The sequence below is a fragment of the Aulostomus chinensis genome, chromosome 15 (assembly GCF_037954235.1).
Source record: "Aulostomus chinensis isolate RoL2024-O1b breed Wild chromosome 15, RoL_Achi_v1.0, whole genome shotgun sequence".
Taxonomy (NCBI): domain Eukaryota; kingdom Metazoa; phylum Chordata; class Actinopteri; order Syngnathiformes; family Aulostomidae; genus Aulostomus; species Aulostomus chinensis.
Window position 1 is genome coordinate 17,796,833 of NC_141334.1, and position 18,574 is coordinate 17,815,406.

General features: G+C 44.2%; 2 protein-coding genes across 3 annotated transcripts; one reads left to right on the forward strand and one right to left on the reverse strand.

Moving 5' to 3' along the window:
- Window positions 1-291: 291 nt before the first annotated feature.
- On the reverse strand, window positions 292-2,931 carry LOC147249011 (E3 SUMO-protein ligase ZBED1-like). Its single transcript, XM_086226807.1, has 2 exons — window positions 1,271-2,931; window positions 292-1,076 (listed from the first exon to the last, which is right to left on the reverse strand). The coding sequence occupies exon 1, from the start codon at window positions 2,713-2,715 to the stop codon at window positions 1,567-1,569; it is 1,149 nt and encodes a 382-aa protein (XP_086082933.1). The 5' UTR covers window positions 2,716-2,931; the 3' UTR covers window positions 292-1,076; window positions 1,271-1,566.
- Window positions 2,932-10,489: 7,558 nt separating this feature from the next.
- LOC147249012 (uncharacterized) lies at window positions 10,490-15,138 on the forward strand. 2 transcript variants are annotated; one of them, XR_015119496.1, is made up of 4 exons: window positions 10,490-10,929; window positions 11,049-11,543; window positions 11,739-13,212; window positions 13,396-15,138. XR_015119496.1 is itself a non-coding variant. In XM_086226743.1 (3 exons), the coding sequence occupies exons 1-3, from the start codon at window positions 10,546-10,548 to the stop codon at window positions 13,107-13,109; spliced, it is 2,250 nt and encodes a 749-aa protein (XP_086082869.1). In that variant the 5' UTR covers window positions 10,490-10,545; the 3' UTR covers window positions 13,110-15,138. The 2 variants fall into 2 exon arrangements, 1 of the variants encoding a protein (XP_086082869.1); XM_086226743.1 differs by having other exon boundaries at window positions 11,739-15,138.
- Window positions 15,139-18,574: the final 3,436 nt, after the last annotated feature.

Here is an 18,574-nt window from a genome sequence, read left to right on the forward strand (position 1 = left end):
GAATTTTTCTGTGCCCCCCCCCTTCATTACCATATATATGCCATGTATATGTGTGAATGCACACACATATATATACATATATACTGTGTATATATATATATATATATATATATATATATATATAGTAAAAAAGCAGCTTTAAGACAAGGCACTTCCTGAACTCCTGTGCAAACATGAATCAGTAATTACACTTACACTACCGTAACAACAGGCACCCAGCAATAAAAATATTCAGTTAAACACAGTAACCACTTATTACTTTGAAACTTTATTTCAAGTAGTAAAGTCAAGTGCAACATTTCTTAACAAAACAGAAGCTTAGCAGCTTTATGAAAATGGAAATTATATACCTGAGATGAGAATCCTATCTGGCAATCACATCAGTTGCATACAACAAAATATCAAGATGTGAAATGCCTTGTAAAGTAAACCAAAAATTGATTGAGTAGGCTTAGCCTACTAACAAATTTGTTCAAATAACTTCTTCTAAGTACATCATCAACAATCTGTTTCAGAGTGAGAAAATCTATAGTTTGACCTGAGCCTGCATCCAAACTTCTCAGAGTTCAGCATTTGGGAATTTCAAGGTTCTTGTGTAAGAACACAAGCTGATCAACATGGTCCGGTTTGAGAGTGCTTCTTTTTGCAGTGATAACATCTCCTGCAGTGGAGAACACTCTCTCTGCTGACACACTTGTCCCTGGGACGCACAAGTATATCTTTGCCAACCTAGAGAGGAGAGGAAATGTGCCCATATGGCGATGCCACCACTCCAAGGGATCCTCAGAGAGAGGCACAGATGGGGATCTACAGTACAAGTCCATTTCCTCCTCAGCACTGGCATCGACAGTCTTACTTTGTACTGCAGGTTCACCGATGTCATTGAATGCAGGTTCACCGATGTCATTGAAAGCAGGTCCCAGCAAACTCAAAAGCAGCGATGAGGCCCTTCTTCTGGGAGCAGAGGGGCCTGCTGAGTCGGACACATCATCCACAGACAGCAACTCTTCCTTGATTCCTGAACTTTCTGTTTCACGAGCCGCTTCATCTACTTCTGTCTTATGTCTCTTCTCATACTGTGTTTGAACAAATAAATAAGAGCAAAAAACAGCAGTTAGCAGCACTTTCTCAGCCAATGCTAACATCACAACAGATAACTATTTTTCTCAGTCTTAACATTTTGCTGACTATGTAGCTTCTTATTGAACATTTATTATTACAATTGAATTGAAATTTATTATGTGAGTTTTACAAGAAGAATATAAATTACCTCCAGGGATGCAGCTTCTGAAGTCACTCCTGCGTAGACATCCAACCTCTCCTCCTCTGTCAGGAAAGGTAACCCCTTAAAGCGAGGATCAAGGGCAGAGGATGTGTGAAGAATTTTCTTCTCTGCCCCACTGTTGTACCTCTTAAGGAGATCTGTTTTGATGGCATTCTTCACATCGCGGATCAGTGGTTGGTCTCCAATAGTGTCTGACATGCTCTGGAGGAGTTGGGCATACACTGGTGCAATGAGGCTGACTGTAGGACTGCTCTCCTCTGACATAAAAACAGTGGCATCCTTCAATGTTTTAATGTCTTCACTGCTTCCTCCACGTTAGCCAGATCTGCTCTGCTGAGAGTCACGATGTCACTTTCTTCTACACTGAGGGCAGGTGACAGCAGGGTGGCATGCACTGCAGCTTGCAGTTGCAAAAACCTCTCCATCATATCATGAGCACTATTCCACCTTGTGGTGACATCGGTTATCAGTTTAAGAGGTCGTGTCAGTTTAAGAACGATTCGCTGGTTTACTTCAAATAGGTGCTTTGCCTTTGTGCTGCGGTGGAAGTATGCCGAGATACGTTGGACTCTCCCCAGAAGCCTGGAGACCGTCGGCAATTTAAGCGCCCGCTGTGCAGCGAGGTTCAACGTGTGCGCGAAGCACTTAACATGAGGGAACTTCCCAATTTCAGCAGCACTTATCATATTAGCGGCGTTGTCCGTCACCAGCACAACACTTTTATCTGTTAGCTGCCATTCCTCCACAACATCCAAGAGTAGACTCGCCATATGAGCACTAGTGTGGCTCTCGTAAACTGCTCTTGTCTGGAACACGTGTGATACAATCTGCCAATCTTCGCTAACATAATGTGCAGTAATGGTTCCATGGGAATCTGTTGCTACTGAAGTCCAGGCATCAGTTGTAACTGCTACACGACTGGCTTTAGACATGGATTCCATTACCTTTTCTTTGGTTTCTTTGTACAATGCGGGAAGCACAGAATCGGTGAAGGTAGCTCTTGTCGGTAGCTTATACCGGGGCTCAATTGTTTTAAGCATGTGGCGAAAACCCGCATTTTCCACAACAGAATAGGGTCGTAGATCCTTCGCTATGAAGCGCGCCACCGATCGTGTGATCCTCTTGGCTCTCTCGGAGTTGTGTGGCAATGTTGACACCAGTGACTCGTCACTTCTTGGCTGGGATGTGTCGACTTTATGTGTTGTTGTTGAAGCCAACTCAGGATGCCAACCATCAACATGGTTCGTGAAGTTAGTTGTATTTCCAACGTGCTTAATCTTCATGTGGCAGGTTTTACACACCGCATAAGTCTTGTCTAGTTTCCCATCAACTTCATAGAATCCGAAGTGTGCCCATATGTCCGCTTTCCAAACTTTGGGTGCGTTTTTAATCACCTGCCTTTCGCGGTCATCTCTCCGCGCTTCAGCCATGCTTACAGTGCTGCTGTTGCGCTAGCTAGCGCCGCCGCTGAGCATGTGGCTACATCGCGACGTTGCTCCGGAAATGCCACCAGAAGTAATTGAAACTTGACAACTTTATTGTTCTCTCGAGGCCCGAAAACAAATAGCGACATAATCGATTCAGGCACATTGCCGCATCGATGCTGAATCGGCCATGCCCCGCATTACGATGCATCGCCGAATCGATTATTGTTGACACCACTAATATATATATATATATATATATATATATATATATATATATATATATATATATATATATATATATATATATATATATAGGCGACCATAGCATATACACGCATATATACGCGACCATAGCACCCAGGATTCTGCCGAGGGGCTGCACCCACACATATTTAATCCCCCCCCCCCCCCCCAATAATCCAAGTGCTAATTAAATTGTTTGTCCAAGTTATTTAATGTCTTAAAAAAGAAAAGAAAAAGAAGTACGGGTCATTATGGATCGCCCCAAAAAGTTTTATTCTTCAAAATGTTTAGTGCACTGTTAACTTAAAGAGGACACTTAGGAGTCTGGAAGCCTGTGATGTCATGCAGCCAAAACCAAGGTAACTGTAACTACGTATCAAATGAAGAAGCAGAAGCAAACAGAAAAAACACTGTAACAACCCTCAAATCAAAGGCTCGGGTCGTTGGCTCCTGCTGCGGGATGCTTCAACGTGTTCATATTATCAGAACATGATCTGTGGAGATGAGTCATTCTCTAAATTGTACGGGTAAGAGACGCAACCCTACCAGATGAAAGAAAAAGCAGTGAAATGTGATTTTGCATTTTCACAAATCAAATAAAGGTTTCACGAATCAGAGACTGTCTTTTTATGAGTCTGCCACCTCTGCAGGATAATCCAGTCCAAATTTGACAAGTCTAGGTGCAGTGGTTTTTCATCTGGACCTGGTCTAATGTGGACTAGATGAGGAAAAAAAGCAGTAAAATGTGGATTTATTGCATTTTCAAAAATCAAATACAGGTTTCACAAATCAGAAACTGTCTTTATATTTGTCTACCACCTCTGCAGGATAATCCAGTCCTGATTTGAAAAGTCTAGGTGCAGTGGTTTTTCATCTGGACCTGGTCTAACGGAGACTAGATGAGGAAAAAAAGCAGTGAAATGTGACTTTCTTGCATTTTCACAAATAAAGGTTTCACGAATCAGAGACTGTCTTTTTATGAGTCTGCCACCTCTGCAGGATAATCCAGTCCAGATTTGACAAGTCTAGGTGCAGTGGTTTTCATCTGGACGTGGTCTAATGTGGACCAGATGAGGAAAAAAGCAGTAAAATGTGGATTTATTGCAATCTCATAAATCAAATAAAGGTTTCACAAATCATAGACTTTCTTTTTATGAGTCTGCCACCTCTGCAGGATAATCCAGTCCAGATTTGACAAGTCTGGGTTCAGTGGTTTTTCATCTAGATCTGGTCTAATGTGGTCTATATGCCTAAAAAAAGCAGTGAAATGTGATTTTATTGCATTTTCACACATCAAATAAAGGTTTCACGAATCAGAGACTGTCTTTTAATGAGTCTGCCACCTCTGCAGGATAATCCAGTCCAGATTTGACAAGTCTAGGTGCAGTGGTTTTTCATCTGGACCTGGTTTTATGAGGTCTAGGAATACAACAGAAATGGAGGAATATCCCCTTTGGCATTTTCACAAATAGAATAAAAGTTTCACAAATACATTCGTGGGTGTCAGGCAAAGTTCATGTTTTACCCAAAAGGTCTAAAATGTTTTCACATCAAAAAGTGTCCAAAAAAAAAGACATCAGTGCAGAAACAGTCGCCGTCCACGTTCCGTTCACATCCCCTTGAAAGTGCTTGGTTTTCTTTGCATTGGTTTCACAAATATTAAAATGTTGGATGCATGGATTGGTTTTAATCCATGCAGGTCCCCTGTTCAAGAGTTTTCTATTCTTAAGAAACAACTGAACTGATATCAGTACTTCATGAGTACGATTGATGTCATGTATGTTTTGAGGCTCAGATCAAACAAGTGATTTCTACTAAATCACATTTCTTCAGTGGAAAAAAAAAATCTGAGGATCTTTTGGAGTGGAGAAGCTGATCTAATAAATACTGACTCTGGATCAGCACGAACCACTCAGAGCTGTGTTGAGAATATAGACCCCCATCAACAAACACAACCACTTCCATATGTTTGAAGGTAGAAAACAGGAATTACATCATGACTCCTTTATAATTAAACAATCCAATACAAAATGATGAATATCAGGGTTGTTTTTTTTTAATAAATAACAATTTACAAAATTTCACATACATTCACAAACACTGAACTATTAATGGACATCGGACACCAAATGAAAAGTTCCATGTTGTCCTTCTGGTCAAAGATGAAGAAAATGGGGCCCTGACTTTGTCCCCTCCCCTTCGTTCCCCTCATATGTGGCCACGTCAGGCCAGGTGTTGTCTGGCTCCATCTTTGGTATCCTGGGTTGGACTGTGAGCCCCAGGAAGAGGTGTCTGCTGGGCTCAGCTCCACAAAGGCCTGGTGAAAGTCCTCCATCACTGGTGCTTCCTTTTTTAGAAATGAAATACAATGGAAATTCATGAAGACAACCTTCTAATAATGATAATAGACTGGATCTGTTCTGGTTGTCACATACACATCTCAGCAGTCCAGTCCAAAAGGGGGAAATTAGGTAGATTATTCATTCAGACATATTCAAACTTTCACAGGTCCAGCCCTAAAATCTCTTACCTGGTCCTTTTAGTGAAGAGGTTTTCCATGTCCGTCTCTCTGAGCTGCCTCCCAGACCAGGACCCTTGAGCCTGCTGCAGGTGTTGATCCAAAGCTCTCACAGCTAAAACAGGGTCCTGGGTTTCCTGAGACTTGGGACATGGCTGGAACTTTTCAGAAGCTCGATCTCCTTCTTCAGGTCGAGCAACTGTTTCCTGTGAGCAGAGGGTTTCACCTTCATCCTCTCTTGCTCTTGTCGAGCCTGGATTTGTGCCAGCCTCAACGCAGATGCTGCCTCAGCACGTTCGGCTTCCTTCAGCCGCGCTTCTCCATGCTGATACATTTCAGCAGCCTCCTGGCTAAGTTTCTCCCCCTCCTTGGCTTTTGTCATGACTGCCAGGGCCATGTTTGTCACGCTCTCTTTCTGTCTGTCCAGCTCCTCTCTCTGTTGCTTCAGAGTCTCTCTCTCCTGTGCCACAACCATCTCCTTCTCTCTCAGCTCTTCAGCACGACGCCTCAGTCCCTCTTGTTCCTGTGCCACTCTGCTGGCCTCTTGTTCAGCCTTCTGACGTCTTTCCTTTTCCTTGGCATGGAAGTTCTTCCAGTCTTCTGCCAGCTTCCTCTTCTCCTCTGCCCAGTCTTGCATCACTGTCCTGTACTCTGCTGTCACTTCTCCAAGCTGCTGCTCACTTTCACACAGCTGAGCTTTCACTTTTTCCAACTGGGCGGAGACATCGTTGCAGGTCTCACGCAGTTGTGTGTTGCTCTGGGCTGCCGACTCCTCAAGACACTTCACATTAGCCTTGTGTGTCATTTCCAAGACTTCTACGTCCTTTCTATGCTGCTGCTGGACACTCTGGAGCAACGTCTGGCTCTGGTCTCGCTCCAGTTGCAGAGCTTTTACCAGTTCCTCCAGCTGGAGGATACGAGCCTGATCCACTTGTCGCTGTTCAGTCAGTTCCGTGAGCTTTGACTGCATCAGCTGCTGTTGTTCTAACAGCTGCTGCAGATTTAAACAGCTTTGTCCTGGAACTGCTCCCTGGGTGTTCTTTCCTGTGGCAGGAGAGGCGTGATTGGTTGGGCTGTGTTGTTGGTGGTTGTTGAGGAACGGAAGAGTGTTGTCCTCTCTCTTGGACGGCGTATTTTTCGGTCCAAATATTCTTGCTGTCTATTTGTCCTCTCTCTCCTCATGACCCTTGAGGCCTGGTCTGTCAGCTCCAAACAGCTTGTCTTCTCCGTCCTCTGTCACTTGTCCTCTGGAGACCTCTGGCTTTGATTGTTTGGCCGTGTGTGTGGAGGTCTCCTGGAGGAACTGTCTGGCATCGCTGGCAAGGAATTCCTCCAGCCGGTCTCTTGTATTGCGGGATCGAGTAGGGGTGTTGGGTCTTGGTGTTTTCTCTTGGCCGAACACACTGTCATTATCCATCTTAAATCTGACAGTCTTCCTGCGGGGAACGATCCCCGCAGGGGTAGCAGGGGACTGACCAGGTCCATTTGTGGGGTTGTCGTTTGACAGAGTCTTCTCTGAGCCACCCTGACTCCATTTTCCTGGCAGTTTTTCCATCATCCTTAAATAAACCATGAATGAACTCATCTGAAGCTGACAGACTTTCAGATCCTTTCTGGTCGTTCATAGCAGGCTTGTTGTGGAATTCTCATTCTCAGGTCGAGTGGAAGATTTGGATTTTGAACCTGAAACACGAAACAGCCTATCTAGTAATTCTTTATTGGGACCTCCAGGTCCTCTCTTCTTGTCGCCTTTGGACATTTAAATTCAAATTTACCACACATTTATGTGTATATTCAACAGCTACTTAATAAAATTGGGTAAAAATTATCTCTTAATTGCTCGTAGGTAAGACCTGATAATTACCAATAAAAGTTAATATCAATAACTCGTACTGATTCAGATAAGGAAAGATTTACCCCCATCAACGTAGGCCAACAGGACCCCATGCGCATTTTTCCACTCTTTAAGCACTCTAGCCGAATACTCTTGTAAGTGAATATGCTTTTTTAACACTGGCCATTGTCTCTGAGAGCCCTGTGGCAAAAACTCAGGTAGAAAGAGGAAGTGGAGTCTTGCCTGAAGCATATGGAGTTTATTTATCTCCAAAACCACTCCATCGGTGTCGTATTTGAACGACATGTCGTGACTGTCATCCAGATAGGCAGGACGGACAGCCACATGGATGTCATCCATCCTAAAAAATGCCTCTGTGTCCCCATTGGCGTTCATCAAAGCCATCCAAGATTGCCAATGTGTTTTCTGGAGCAATAAACATCAATGACATGGTTGTGGAATGAGTGTGTATGAAATGTGTGAAGAGATGTTGTTAATGAATAAAATCGAATGAAATAAAGTTGTTTTTAAGTTTTTTTAGGGTTTGGGTTAGTTACAGTTAGTACGGGCAGTGGAGTATGGACTCAAGAACCCCCCTTCAATGAGGCCCTTCTGAGACATGCTGGATTTGTTGATGTCCAGCAGAGGAATGAGTGTGGGGAGGAAGATGCCTCTACTTTGTAGACAGGCAAGGGTCTCCACATTTTCCAGGATTTCACATATTTAATACGTTAAGTATTCAGTTCAATTTTTATCATGGTCACAAAAAAAATTCATTCATTCTTCACACATGGTGATTTATTTTTTTCTTTTAAATTTCTGGAACTACTTCCGTTCCATGGGCCACAGGAACAGGATAAAGTGAGCGAGGAGTTCCTGGACGACCAGCTCATGGACATCCCCATGCCCAAAGAACCTGCCACCATCAGTGTTGAGGAGTTGTGGGGGAGTACTTCCTCAACAAAGAGCAAGGGGAGAAATATTATGCAACACCATGTGTATAATCAATAAAACATAAGAAAAGCTAAGCATTGGAGCAATAGACACTCTTGGTTAGTTTTTTTTAAAGGTGAGCGGTTTGAGGCAGTATGGAAGGCTTTCAAAGATAGCCACATCTGTGCTTGTCCTCCCACATTAAAATGCTGATGCTGGGAGGGTGTTCTCCATGGTTGGTCTAAACAAGACCAAGAAATGGTTGGTTTAGAGCCAGTGTTACAAGCAGGAGCAACCAACCCCTGACCTAAAGGCCTCAAAGCAAGCCACAAACTCTTACAATTAACACACACACACACACACTGAATTAACACACATACACAAGCAGCAAAATGCTCATGTGAAATGTAACGCCGTTTTCACACCAAATGCGAATGTGAATTTCGCATCGCGTCATTCACGCAAATACGCTAATTTGCTCTCCTGCCCAAGTAACAAGTATTTCCTGCAACGTTTCTTTCCGTCATTTCACCATGAATATTCACAGAACTGTTGCGTTGTACCTGCCGTGGAAGGCAGAAATACGTCGGAAAACTAAACGCCGTGGTATCTGGGTTATCAACACCATGTAGAGGCGAGCTCAGCTCGGTGAACTTCACCGCTCAGTGAACCGAGCTCCTCCAGGGGCTCCGTGTGGATAACCGCCGCTTCAAGCGGTATTTTTGGATGACGACTGGCCAGTTTGACAACCTGCCAGCTAGGATCGGTGACAGAATTTCACGAATGGACACCAATTTATTCAACTGGTTCTTGTCATTTTGATACGTAGTGTCATATAGCACCTGGTTTTCCACACATTGCCACAATCAGCTTGTCCGCCATCTTGTCAGTCACAGTCAGCAGACATTGGGACATCCTCGAAGCTGATTGGCTGTCTTGACGCGAATTTTTCGCCAAAGTTCAATATTTTCAACTTGCGCAAATGGCTAATATTTCGCCTCGTGAATTCGCAACCTCATTCGCACCTGCTCGACTGAAAATTCGCATCATTCGCGCATTTGCATAGACTTTGAATGGAAACTGTTCGTGCGAATTCGCGTTAGGTGTGAACACACAGTAAAAAGTCAATAAATATTTTTGTTTGAATGAATTTATGCGTCGTTTGTCAGACATCCATCCCCACCTCAACAAAATCCCCGTCGTGGCCGGTAAAATCTCACAAAACTTGAGAGCCCTGAGTTATGTTTGTTTCTCCAAGCAGCGACTTGTCCGGGCAAACCATCCATGGTGCCGCCAGGGACGGATTCAAACGTTCGCTTCAAGTCATGGCACGTAACACAGACGCACGCCGAACACAAGTGAAGAGGCATATTTCATCATTTCATGATGTACCACTTGCATTCACGCTATCCACAGCAATAGCCGTATGGAAATAGCTACCTTCACTTCTGCAGCTCGACAGCAGCGGGAGCAACAGGAAGGTATCAGTCAGGTCTCTGTCCTGCTCGCTGAAAAAAACGCAGTCCGACATATGCGCAATTTGGAGCACAGCACTCGTGACTTTGGGGGATATTTTCCCCTATTTTTCCACGAACAATTGTTAATATTCGTGAAGAGGTCAAATTTACCCATAACTTTGTAATTCCTTGGCTGACTACAATAATCGAGTTAATTTTATACAGTTTGCATAGATTATATTTACCACTCTCATAAATCACTTCATTCACTGCAGGCACAGGGAAGATACACAGACTCCAGTTGTTAAAGGTGTTAAAGAAAATTATTGTCACATATTATTCACACATATAATTACACTGGGGACGGCTTGTTCAATGTCAGATTTATGTGTTCACATGTGGTCCAGCAACATTAAAGCTTGAGATAAACTGGGATGATGGTGTCACACAGTTGGGACAGGGAAAAATGAATGAGCCTGGATCTGCACTCCAGGGTCGAGGACGTCAGAGACCGAAGAGAAACTTTACTGGCGTTTATCAAAACCATCAGAGGACCAAGAGAGAGAAAAAGGGACAACCAAAAGTAAATCAGTTGCTGCTTAAACACCGTTATTTAAAACGCTGCATTACTTCACCAAAACGGTGAGACATCTGTGTCAGAATTTGCTGACTCATCACTGGCAGTGATTTGTCAGTGAAGAAAAATGACAGACAACATCACAGACTGACTTGGCAGGTGACAGCAAAACCTCTGATGTTGTGATGTCATGTATGAGACAACGGATCCAGAAATGCAGGATCAACAGTTCCTCACACAACTTTGAAGGCAACTGATTCAAAGTTTCAACATGTCCAAAGGCAGCAAGAAGAGAGGACCTGGAGGTCCCAATAAAGAATTACTTGATAGGCTGTTTCGTGTTTCAGGTTCAAAAGCCAACACTTCCACTCGACCTGAGAATGAGAATTCCACAAGGTCCACAAAACCTGAGAGCCACGTGAAACAGAAGGTCTTCAAAAGCCTTAAGAAACAGCCTCAGGAAGACAAGTCAGCCAGCGCTGACAGGCCAGGCCTCAAGGACAAGGCTCAAGGCCTGGGAGAACATGTGGGTCCATTAAGCCACACCCACCAGCAACCCACCCCTGACAGAGGGAAGAAAACCGAAGAGGTTTTTGCTGGACAACAGCAGACAATTAAGCCTCAGCTGAAGAATCTGACAGTGAAGCAGTGCCCGGTAATTACTGACCCACACACACACACACACACACACACACACACACACACACACACACACAAAGAATACAGTTCTTTTTATGTTATTACTGTTAACTTACATTATTTAATTCATTTCAGGATACTGTATTAAATGGCTTCCAGCTGAGCAGCAACAAGCCTGCTATGAAGGACAAGAACAAAGGATCTGAAAGTCTATCATCCTTAGATGAGTTTGTTCATAATTTGTTTAAGGATGATGAAAAAATAGCAGAACCAGGAAACGGAAAATGGAGTCAGGGTGGCTCAGAGAAGACCCTGACAAACGACAACCCCACAACTGGACCTGGTCAGTCCCCTGCAACCCCTGCAGGGACCCTTCCCCGCCGGAAGACTGTCAGATTTAAGATGGATGATGACAGTGTGTTCGGCCAAGACAAAGAACCAAGACCCAACACCTCCACTCGATCCCTCAACAAAAGAGACCGACTGGAAGAATTCCTTGCCAGCGATGCCAGAGAGTTCCTCCAGGAGACCTCCACACACACGGCCAAACAAACAAAGCCAGAGGTCTCCAGAGGACAAGTGAGAGAGGACGGAGAAGACAAGCTGAATCTGCCAGGGCAGCTGCGCCCGGTAATTCTGACCCATTTAAACCCCCATGTTAGCAGACAGACAAAGATACCTGGAGAAAAAGCAACATTCTATTTGTTCTCACTAACATCTCGTTTATTGAAGTGTACTTTAAGTGAAATATACTCGTTACAAATAATATTTATGCAGTCTGTTCAAGCAGTGAGTGTTTATTGTCCTTCTTTAACTTATTTTCAGAATACTGGACGAAGTGGCTTCCAGTTGAGCCCCAACAAGCCTGCTACGAACAACCAGAAGGGATCTGAAAGTCTGACAGCTTCAGATGAGTTCATTCATAGTTTATTTAAGGATGAAGAAAAACTGCCAGGAAAATGGAGTCAGGGTGGCTCAGAGAAGACTCTGTCAAATGACAACCCTACAAGTGGACCTGGTCAGTCCCCTGCAACACCTGCAGGGATCGTTCCCCGCCGGAAGACTGTCGGCCAAGACAAAGCACCAAGACACAACACCTCGACTCGATCTCGCAATACAAGACACCAGCTGGAAGAATTCCTTGCCAGCGATGCCGGAGAGTTCCTCCAGGAGACCTCCACACACACGGCCAAACAATCAAAGCCTCTTCCGTTCCTCAACAACCACCAACAACCCAGCCCAACCAATCACGCCTCTCCTGCCACAGGAAAGAACGCCCAGGGAGCAGTTCCAGGACAAAGCTGTTTAAATCTGCAGCAGCTGTTAGAACAACAGCAGCTGATGCAGTCAAAGCTCACGGAACTGACTGAACAGCGACAAGTGGATCAGGCTCGTATCCTCCAGCTGGAGGAACTGGTAAAAGCTCTGCAACTGGAGCGAGACCAGAGCCAGACGTTGCTCCAGAGTGTCCAGCAGCAGCATAGAAAGGACGTAGAAGTCTTGGAAATGACACACAAGGCTAATGTGAAGTGTCTTGAGGAGTCGGCAGCCCAGAGCAACACACAACTGCGTGAGACCTGCAACGATGTCTCCGCCCAGTTGGAAAAAGTGAAAGCTCAGCTGTGTGAAAGTGAGCAGCAGCTTGGAGAAGTGACAGCAGAGTACAGGACAGTGATGCAAGACTGGGCAGAGGAGAAGAGGAAGCTGGCAGAAGACTGGAAGAACTTCCATGCCAAAGAAAAGGAAAGACGTCAGAAGGCTGAACAAGAGGCCAGCAGAGTGGCACAGGAACAAGAGGGACTGAGGCGTCGTGCTGAAGAGCTGAGAGAGAAGGAGATGGTTGTGGCACAGGAGAGAGAGACTCTGAAGCAACAGAGAGAGGAGCTGGACAGAGAGAAAGAGAGCGTGACAAACATGGCCCTGGAGGTCATGAAAAAAGCCAAGGAGGGGGAGAAACTAAGCCAGGAGGCTGCTGAAATGTATCAGCACGGAGAAGCGCGGCTGAAGGAAGCCGAACGTGCTGAGGCAGCATCTGCGTTGAGGCTGGCACAAATCCAGGCTCGACAAGAGCAAGAGAGGATGAAGGTGAAACCTTCTGCTCACAGGAAACAGTTGCTCGACCTGAAGAAGGAGATCGAGCTTCTGAAAACTTCCAGCCATGTCCCAAGTCTCAGGAAACCCAGGACCCTGTTTTAGCTGTGAGAGCTTTGGCTCAACACCTGCAGCAGGCTCAAGGGTCCTGGTCTGGGAGGCAGCTCAGAGAGACGGACATGGAAAACCTCTTCACTAAAAGGACCAGGTAAGAGATTTTAGGGCTGGACCTGTGAAAGTTTGAATATGTCTGAATGAATAATCTACCTAATTTCCCCCTTTTGGACTGGACTGCTGAGATGTGTATGTGACAACCAGAACAGATCCGGTCTATTATCATTATTAGAAGGTTGTCTTCATGAATTTCCATTGTATTTCATTTCTAAAAAAGGAAGCACCAGTGATGGAGGACTTTCACCAGGCCTTTGTGGAGCTGAGCCCAGCAGACACCTCTTCCTGGGGCTCACAGTCCAACCCAGGATACCAAAGATGGAAGGAGACAACACCTGGCCTGACCTAGCCACATATGAGGGGAACGAAGGGGAGGGGACAAAGTCAGGGCCCCATTTTCTTCATCTTTGACCAGAAGGACAACATGGAACTTTTCATTTGGTGTCCGATGTCCATTAATAGTTCAGTGTTTGTGAATGTATGTGAATTTTGTAAATAGTTATTTATAAAAAAAAAACCTGATATTCATCATTTTGTATTGGATTGTTTAATTATAAAGGAGTCATGATGTAATTCCTGTTTTCTACCTTCAAACATATGGAAGTGGGTGGTGTTTGTTGCTCTGTGCCCCCCAACTGAGGACTCCATTGTCCTAGTGGGGGACTTCAATGCTGACGTGGCCAATGACGGAGTGACCTGGAGAGGCATAATTAAGAGGAACATCAGGCCTGACCTAAACCAAGTGGTGTTAAGTTGTTGTACTTCTGTGCGAGTCACAGTTTGTTCAACACCATGTTCGAACACAAGGATCTCCATTGGTGTGTCCACTCTGGCCCTGGGGTGATTAGTTCACACTGATGGGGTTGATTGGTTGGCAGGTACCACGGTGGAACACTCTGGAGCAACGACTCTGGAGGTTTAACTAGGCTTGCCTGTATGATGAGTCAGAAATTAAGGAGAATTTCATCGAATTTAGATACAGCAAAGCTGCATAAATGTCAGATGGAAAAAAATTCTATGACGAAATGAAATTAGAATTTTGTTAAATTGAAATGTTGTAATTCACACTGTTAATAGCTCTCTGTTTTCTAATCATGAACAGGTAAGTGGTTCGGTAGGTTGTTTTTTCCAGCGCAAAAATGGGAATCTACAAATACTCGCTTTGTCCCCAGATCTTAAAATCTAATAGCTGTCTCCCAGTGTTAATGGAAACAAAAAAATGGCCCTCATAAAAACTGTCTAATTTTGCTAAAATATTTCTCCAATTGACCGACAAAGAGCAAAACAAGGGTCAGGGTGTTGGTTCAGCATTTCTAAGGTGGTCCAAGCAGGTTGAGAAGCCATGTTGATCACCATTTTTCTACTGGACAGCTAAGCTAACGTTCTCTAACTTCGCTAGCTAAAGTTAGAATCTTTAGCCTCTGACAGGTTTCTGATGCTATTGTTAGTGTGAAAACATTATGGAATATTTTCCAATGAGTAGGACCACATGAATTATCTCTAATTACTGCTATTCCAACTCTGACCCTATGTGGTTTGTTGTGTTGTAGAGTAGCAAATGTCAGCAAAACACCGACTGACTAGAATGTATAGATGTTGTCATTTGAATCCTCAAAAAAAGGTCAAACTAGGCAACTGGACTCGTGAAGACGTTTTGCCCCTGGTGGGAAGTATCAGGTATAAAACCACCCCAGGAGGAGTGGTGGCAATTGAGCTTTTAATTTCTGTTTTTAAAGATTTATTATGATGTTCCCCCATTTCAAAAAATAATGTATTTGTGAGGACTTGAGGGTCTACACACTGGTCAGAGAACTATAAGATATGGCAAAAATATCATGGCGAAGACATGGGGGGCGGGACATTCAGCATAGTATCGCGATATTTTACGTGACAACGCTGTGTCGATACAGGTAAGTATGGATCTTTTATCATTATTGTTAAAAAAACGTTTCAATGCTGGACATAACATCAATTATTCAGTCAACTACATGCTGCTGCTGTCTTCATATGGGAAGGGGGGGGGGGTTGAAGTCGAAGGGCGGAAGGGGAGAAGAAAACATTCATGCCTTAAATTGTTGTGGAAAACGAAGGCTTCGGCTACATGCTAAAGACGCTAGAGCCCTGCTCTGTGACTCCGTCCCAGCGCGATGTCACCGTAGGCCGTGTGGCCATTTCCACAACACCAAAAAGGAGGACACTTTGCGGCATTTAGTGAGAAAAGAAAAATCGCAACATACAACTCTAGTGTACTACCCACTACAATATAATTTACAATACCACAGTGATTCTGAGGTACGCTGTTCATCACAAGACAATTTTATCTATCATATATCATGATGTATGTCTATGTGTAAGTGAAAGGTGAAAGGTCTTTGTTCACACTATTTGAATTTATTCAATACATTCATCATTCAAAGTGCAGTGCCAGAACAGCAGAACATGTATGGTCTGAAATGTGCAAATAATAAATTTACATAAAAATAAATAAATGTTAAAAAAATACATTCCAGTTCTTAAATAAGTAAAAATCCTCAAGTGCACATGTTTTGAAAGCATATTTGGCATTAAATTGACATAAGAAATAAATTAATTAATGCAAAAAATACACATCCCAGGTCTTAACAACCATAAAGAACATTTGTTTTATGTAAACAACAAAAGACTGAGAAAAAACACCATGTAACAGGTGAATATCGACCTGAAAAATGTGTAAAAAATGTAACATATTTGTGTTTATGTATGTGTGAGTGCAGCAGTCCACCTGTATTTTAACTGATTTGTCCTCAGTATCCTGTTCTCAGTTTCCTGTTCTTCATTATGGCCTCAGCCCTCAGCAAAATCCACCTTCAGCTGCTGCAGCAGCTCAGGAGACAACAGCACCTTCAGGTTCATCATAGCCAAGCCTGCACTGCAACTAAAACCATAGCAAAAATACTGTTATCAACCTTCAAAAATCTGTATTGTTTTAAATCTAGTACATATTCATTTCATAAAGCCCATGCAGAAGTTCCTTTCTTAACTATAAAGCCCATGCATAGAATCAAAATGTTGCATTACAAGTGTTAAGTGTATATTTGTTTAATTAAATATAGTACACAAGTAACAAACAAAAGATGATAATATTGTACTCACCAAATAATTGATCCTCTATCTGAAATACTTCTGGCCTTTTCTGGCAGCATCCAAGAGTTTTTTGTTTCCAAGGAACTTCTGGTACATGCTTGTGCAGGGAAAGGTGAAGTTGACACAAACTTGGAGCTCTGCTTTAACGCTGTCCACATCCAGACGATTCCTCTCGTTTCTCCATGCAGATGCCATCATTGAGAAGACTCGTTCTGTGTGTGCGTTGCTGCATGGGATGGAGAAAATGTAGGAGCTGACCTTCCTGAGATTCACAAGTGGTCCATCTGCTTTGGAAAACAGTTTCAGATACCGCTCCAGCACGTGTGCTGACGTCCACATCGCAGCGACACATCAGATCGTCTTTGCTACTTTTGCTTATGAATGTAAGCTCCTTTGACCATTCCGCGTTGAATGAGGTCCGTCTTTTCGGCATGCTAACATTTAGAAACAAGACGACATAGCGGCTAACACATGGGAACAGGGGGCGGCTTGTTTACATTTTCAACCAATGAGAAATCAGGGAATTGAGTGACACCGCTTTTAGCCAATCATATTTTAAACCAATCACTGAAAGTCTTACATCATTGGATGATTTGCAGCGTTTCCTTCAAGTGCAACTCCAAAAAGGAGGACAAATAAGCGTCCGGCTTGAGGCTGCACAGGACGCCGGACAAGGCATTTAAATTCCGGACTGTCCGGCCTAAATCCGGACGTATGGCCACCCTATGTCACCGACACACCGCTTCCCAAACTGCACAGAGAAGTTAAGATTGAGGTTCAGGAGACTTCACGAACAGCACAAAGAGTTGCATGAACGTGTGATGCGTGGACGTCGCGGGCAGTTGATTCACACGTGACTGTAACCGCACATCTTATCACGGAGGATTGCAGAAACGAGCCGCACATAAAAGTCACACTGGCGCAAACATCGTAAACCTGCTTCCAAAAGCGGCACACAAGTGGGGGATTGCGGAAAAAACTTTGTAGTTGAGGCAGACAACGGGTCCAACATGATCGTTGTCATGCAGTCAGCAGGATACCTGCATGTGAAGTTCTTCGCTCACTCCTTCACCTTGGCCTCTCAAGGGGCGTCAAACCTGTCAGCCGCAGCCGGGCTTCCAGGGAGACTGCGTCGCAGCACTGGCTCTTCTCGACAGACGCACGGTGGCAAACCACTCTGGAGAGAATCAGAAAAAGAAGTGGGAAGTGCCTGTAGATGAGCTCAAGACTGATGGCAGCACGCGATGGAACAGAGCTGATGAAAGGCTCCAGCGGTTCCTCGACCAACAGCCCGTCATACGTGCAGCAGCCATCCCCCAATGTGAGGAACAACAGCACGGATCAATTTGCCCTGAATGACACGGACATTGGGAATGCCGGGCCTTGAAGTCCATGGAAGTGGCCGACCGTTCCTGTCCACAGAGGAAATCTGGTTGCTGAGGCTGGAACCCTTCAGGCAAACAAACGTTTAAAAAAATCCTTGAATGTTTTCCATCCTGGAAAAAAAAAACACCTCTCCTCTGTAGTCTAATAGTAATGAAGATTTAAGGAAATAGAAATGAACTGTCAATGTATTACGATGAGATAAAAGTACCACTGTCTAGCTCATTTATGTCTTCAAACTTGTTTGCTGCATATATTAAGATATGTATTGTGTGATTTACAGGAACAAAAGAGGCAGCAGACCATCAGAAACAAGAAGCCCAGGAACATCAGGAGGAACCTGATGGTCCCAGACCCTCTGCCATACCAGCCAAGATGAGGAAGGCATCCTGTGGGCTGGTAGACTTGCTTGGTCAGACTTATGGAGCTGTTGGAGGAGCCACACTCAAAAATGATCTGCCATAGCTGTAGAGGAGGTGAAGAGACACCAGGGGGTCACACCGCTGGGGCGTGGAGGAGACCCACTGAACTGGTGGAAAGTAAAGGAGCACGTCTATCCTTTACTGGCCATGCTGGCAAAGGAAACCTCCATATCCGAGGTCCTAGCGTCCCGGCAGAAAGAGTCCTCTCAACTGCTGGAGACACTGGCACAGCACAAAGGAGCGCTCTGACATCAGGACATGTTGATCAGCTCCTCCTTCTGAGCAAGAATGCAGACGTTCGTTCAGTGGCCAAATGCCTTTGAACTTTGAGCTCCACGGCTGGCAGCAAACAGCAGCACAGTTTATTTACTGTATTTTAATGTAAAAGTGCATGTTTTATTTTATTTTTCAATTTAACAGTAATTTACAGCTGCTGAAGCAGCTTCTTCTTTTTTTTTTTTTGGTCAAGTT

Excerpts from the sequence above, each read along its gene's own strand:
- LOC147249011 (XM_086226807.1), bottom strand. The coding sequence starts at position 2,715 with ATGGCTGAAGCGCGGAGAGATGACCGCGAAAGGCAGGTGATTAAAAAC.
- LOC147249012 (XM_086226743.1), top strand. The coding sequence starts at position 10,546 with ATGTCCAAAGGCAGCAAGAAGAGAGGACCTGGAGGTCCCAATAAAGAA. Across the intron at positions 10,930-11,048 it reads TGACAGTGAAGCAGTGCCCG|GATACTGTATTAAATGGCTT; the intron begins GTAATTACTGAC and ends AATTCATTTCAG. Across the intron at positions 11,544-11,738 it reads TGCCAGGGCAGCTGCGCCCG|AATACTGGACGAAGTGGCTT; the intron begins GTAATTCTGACC and ends ACTTATTTTCAG.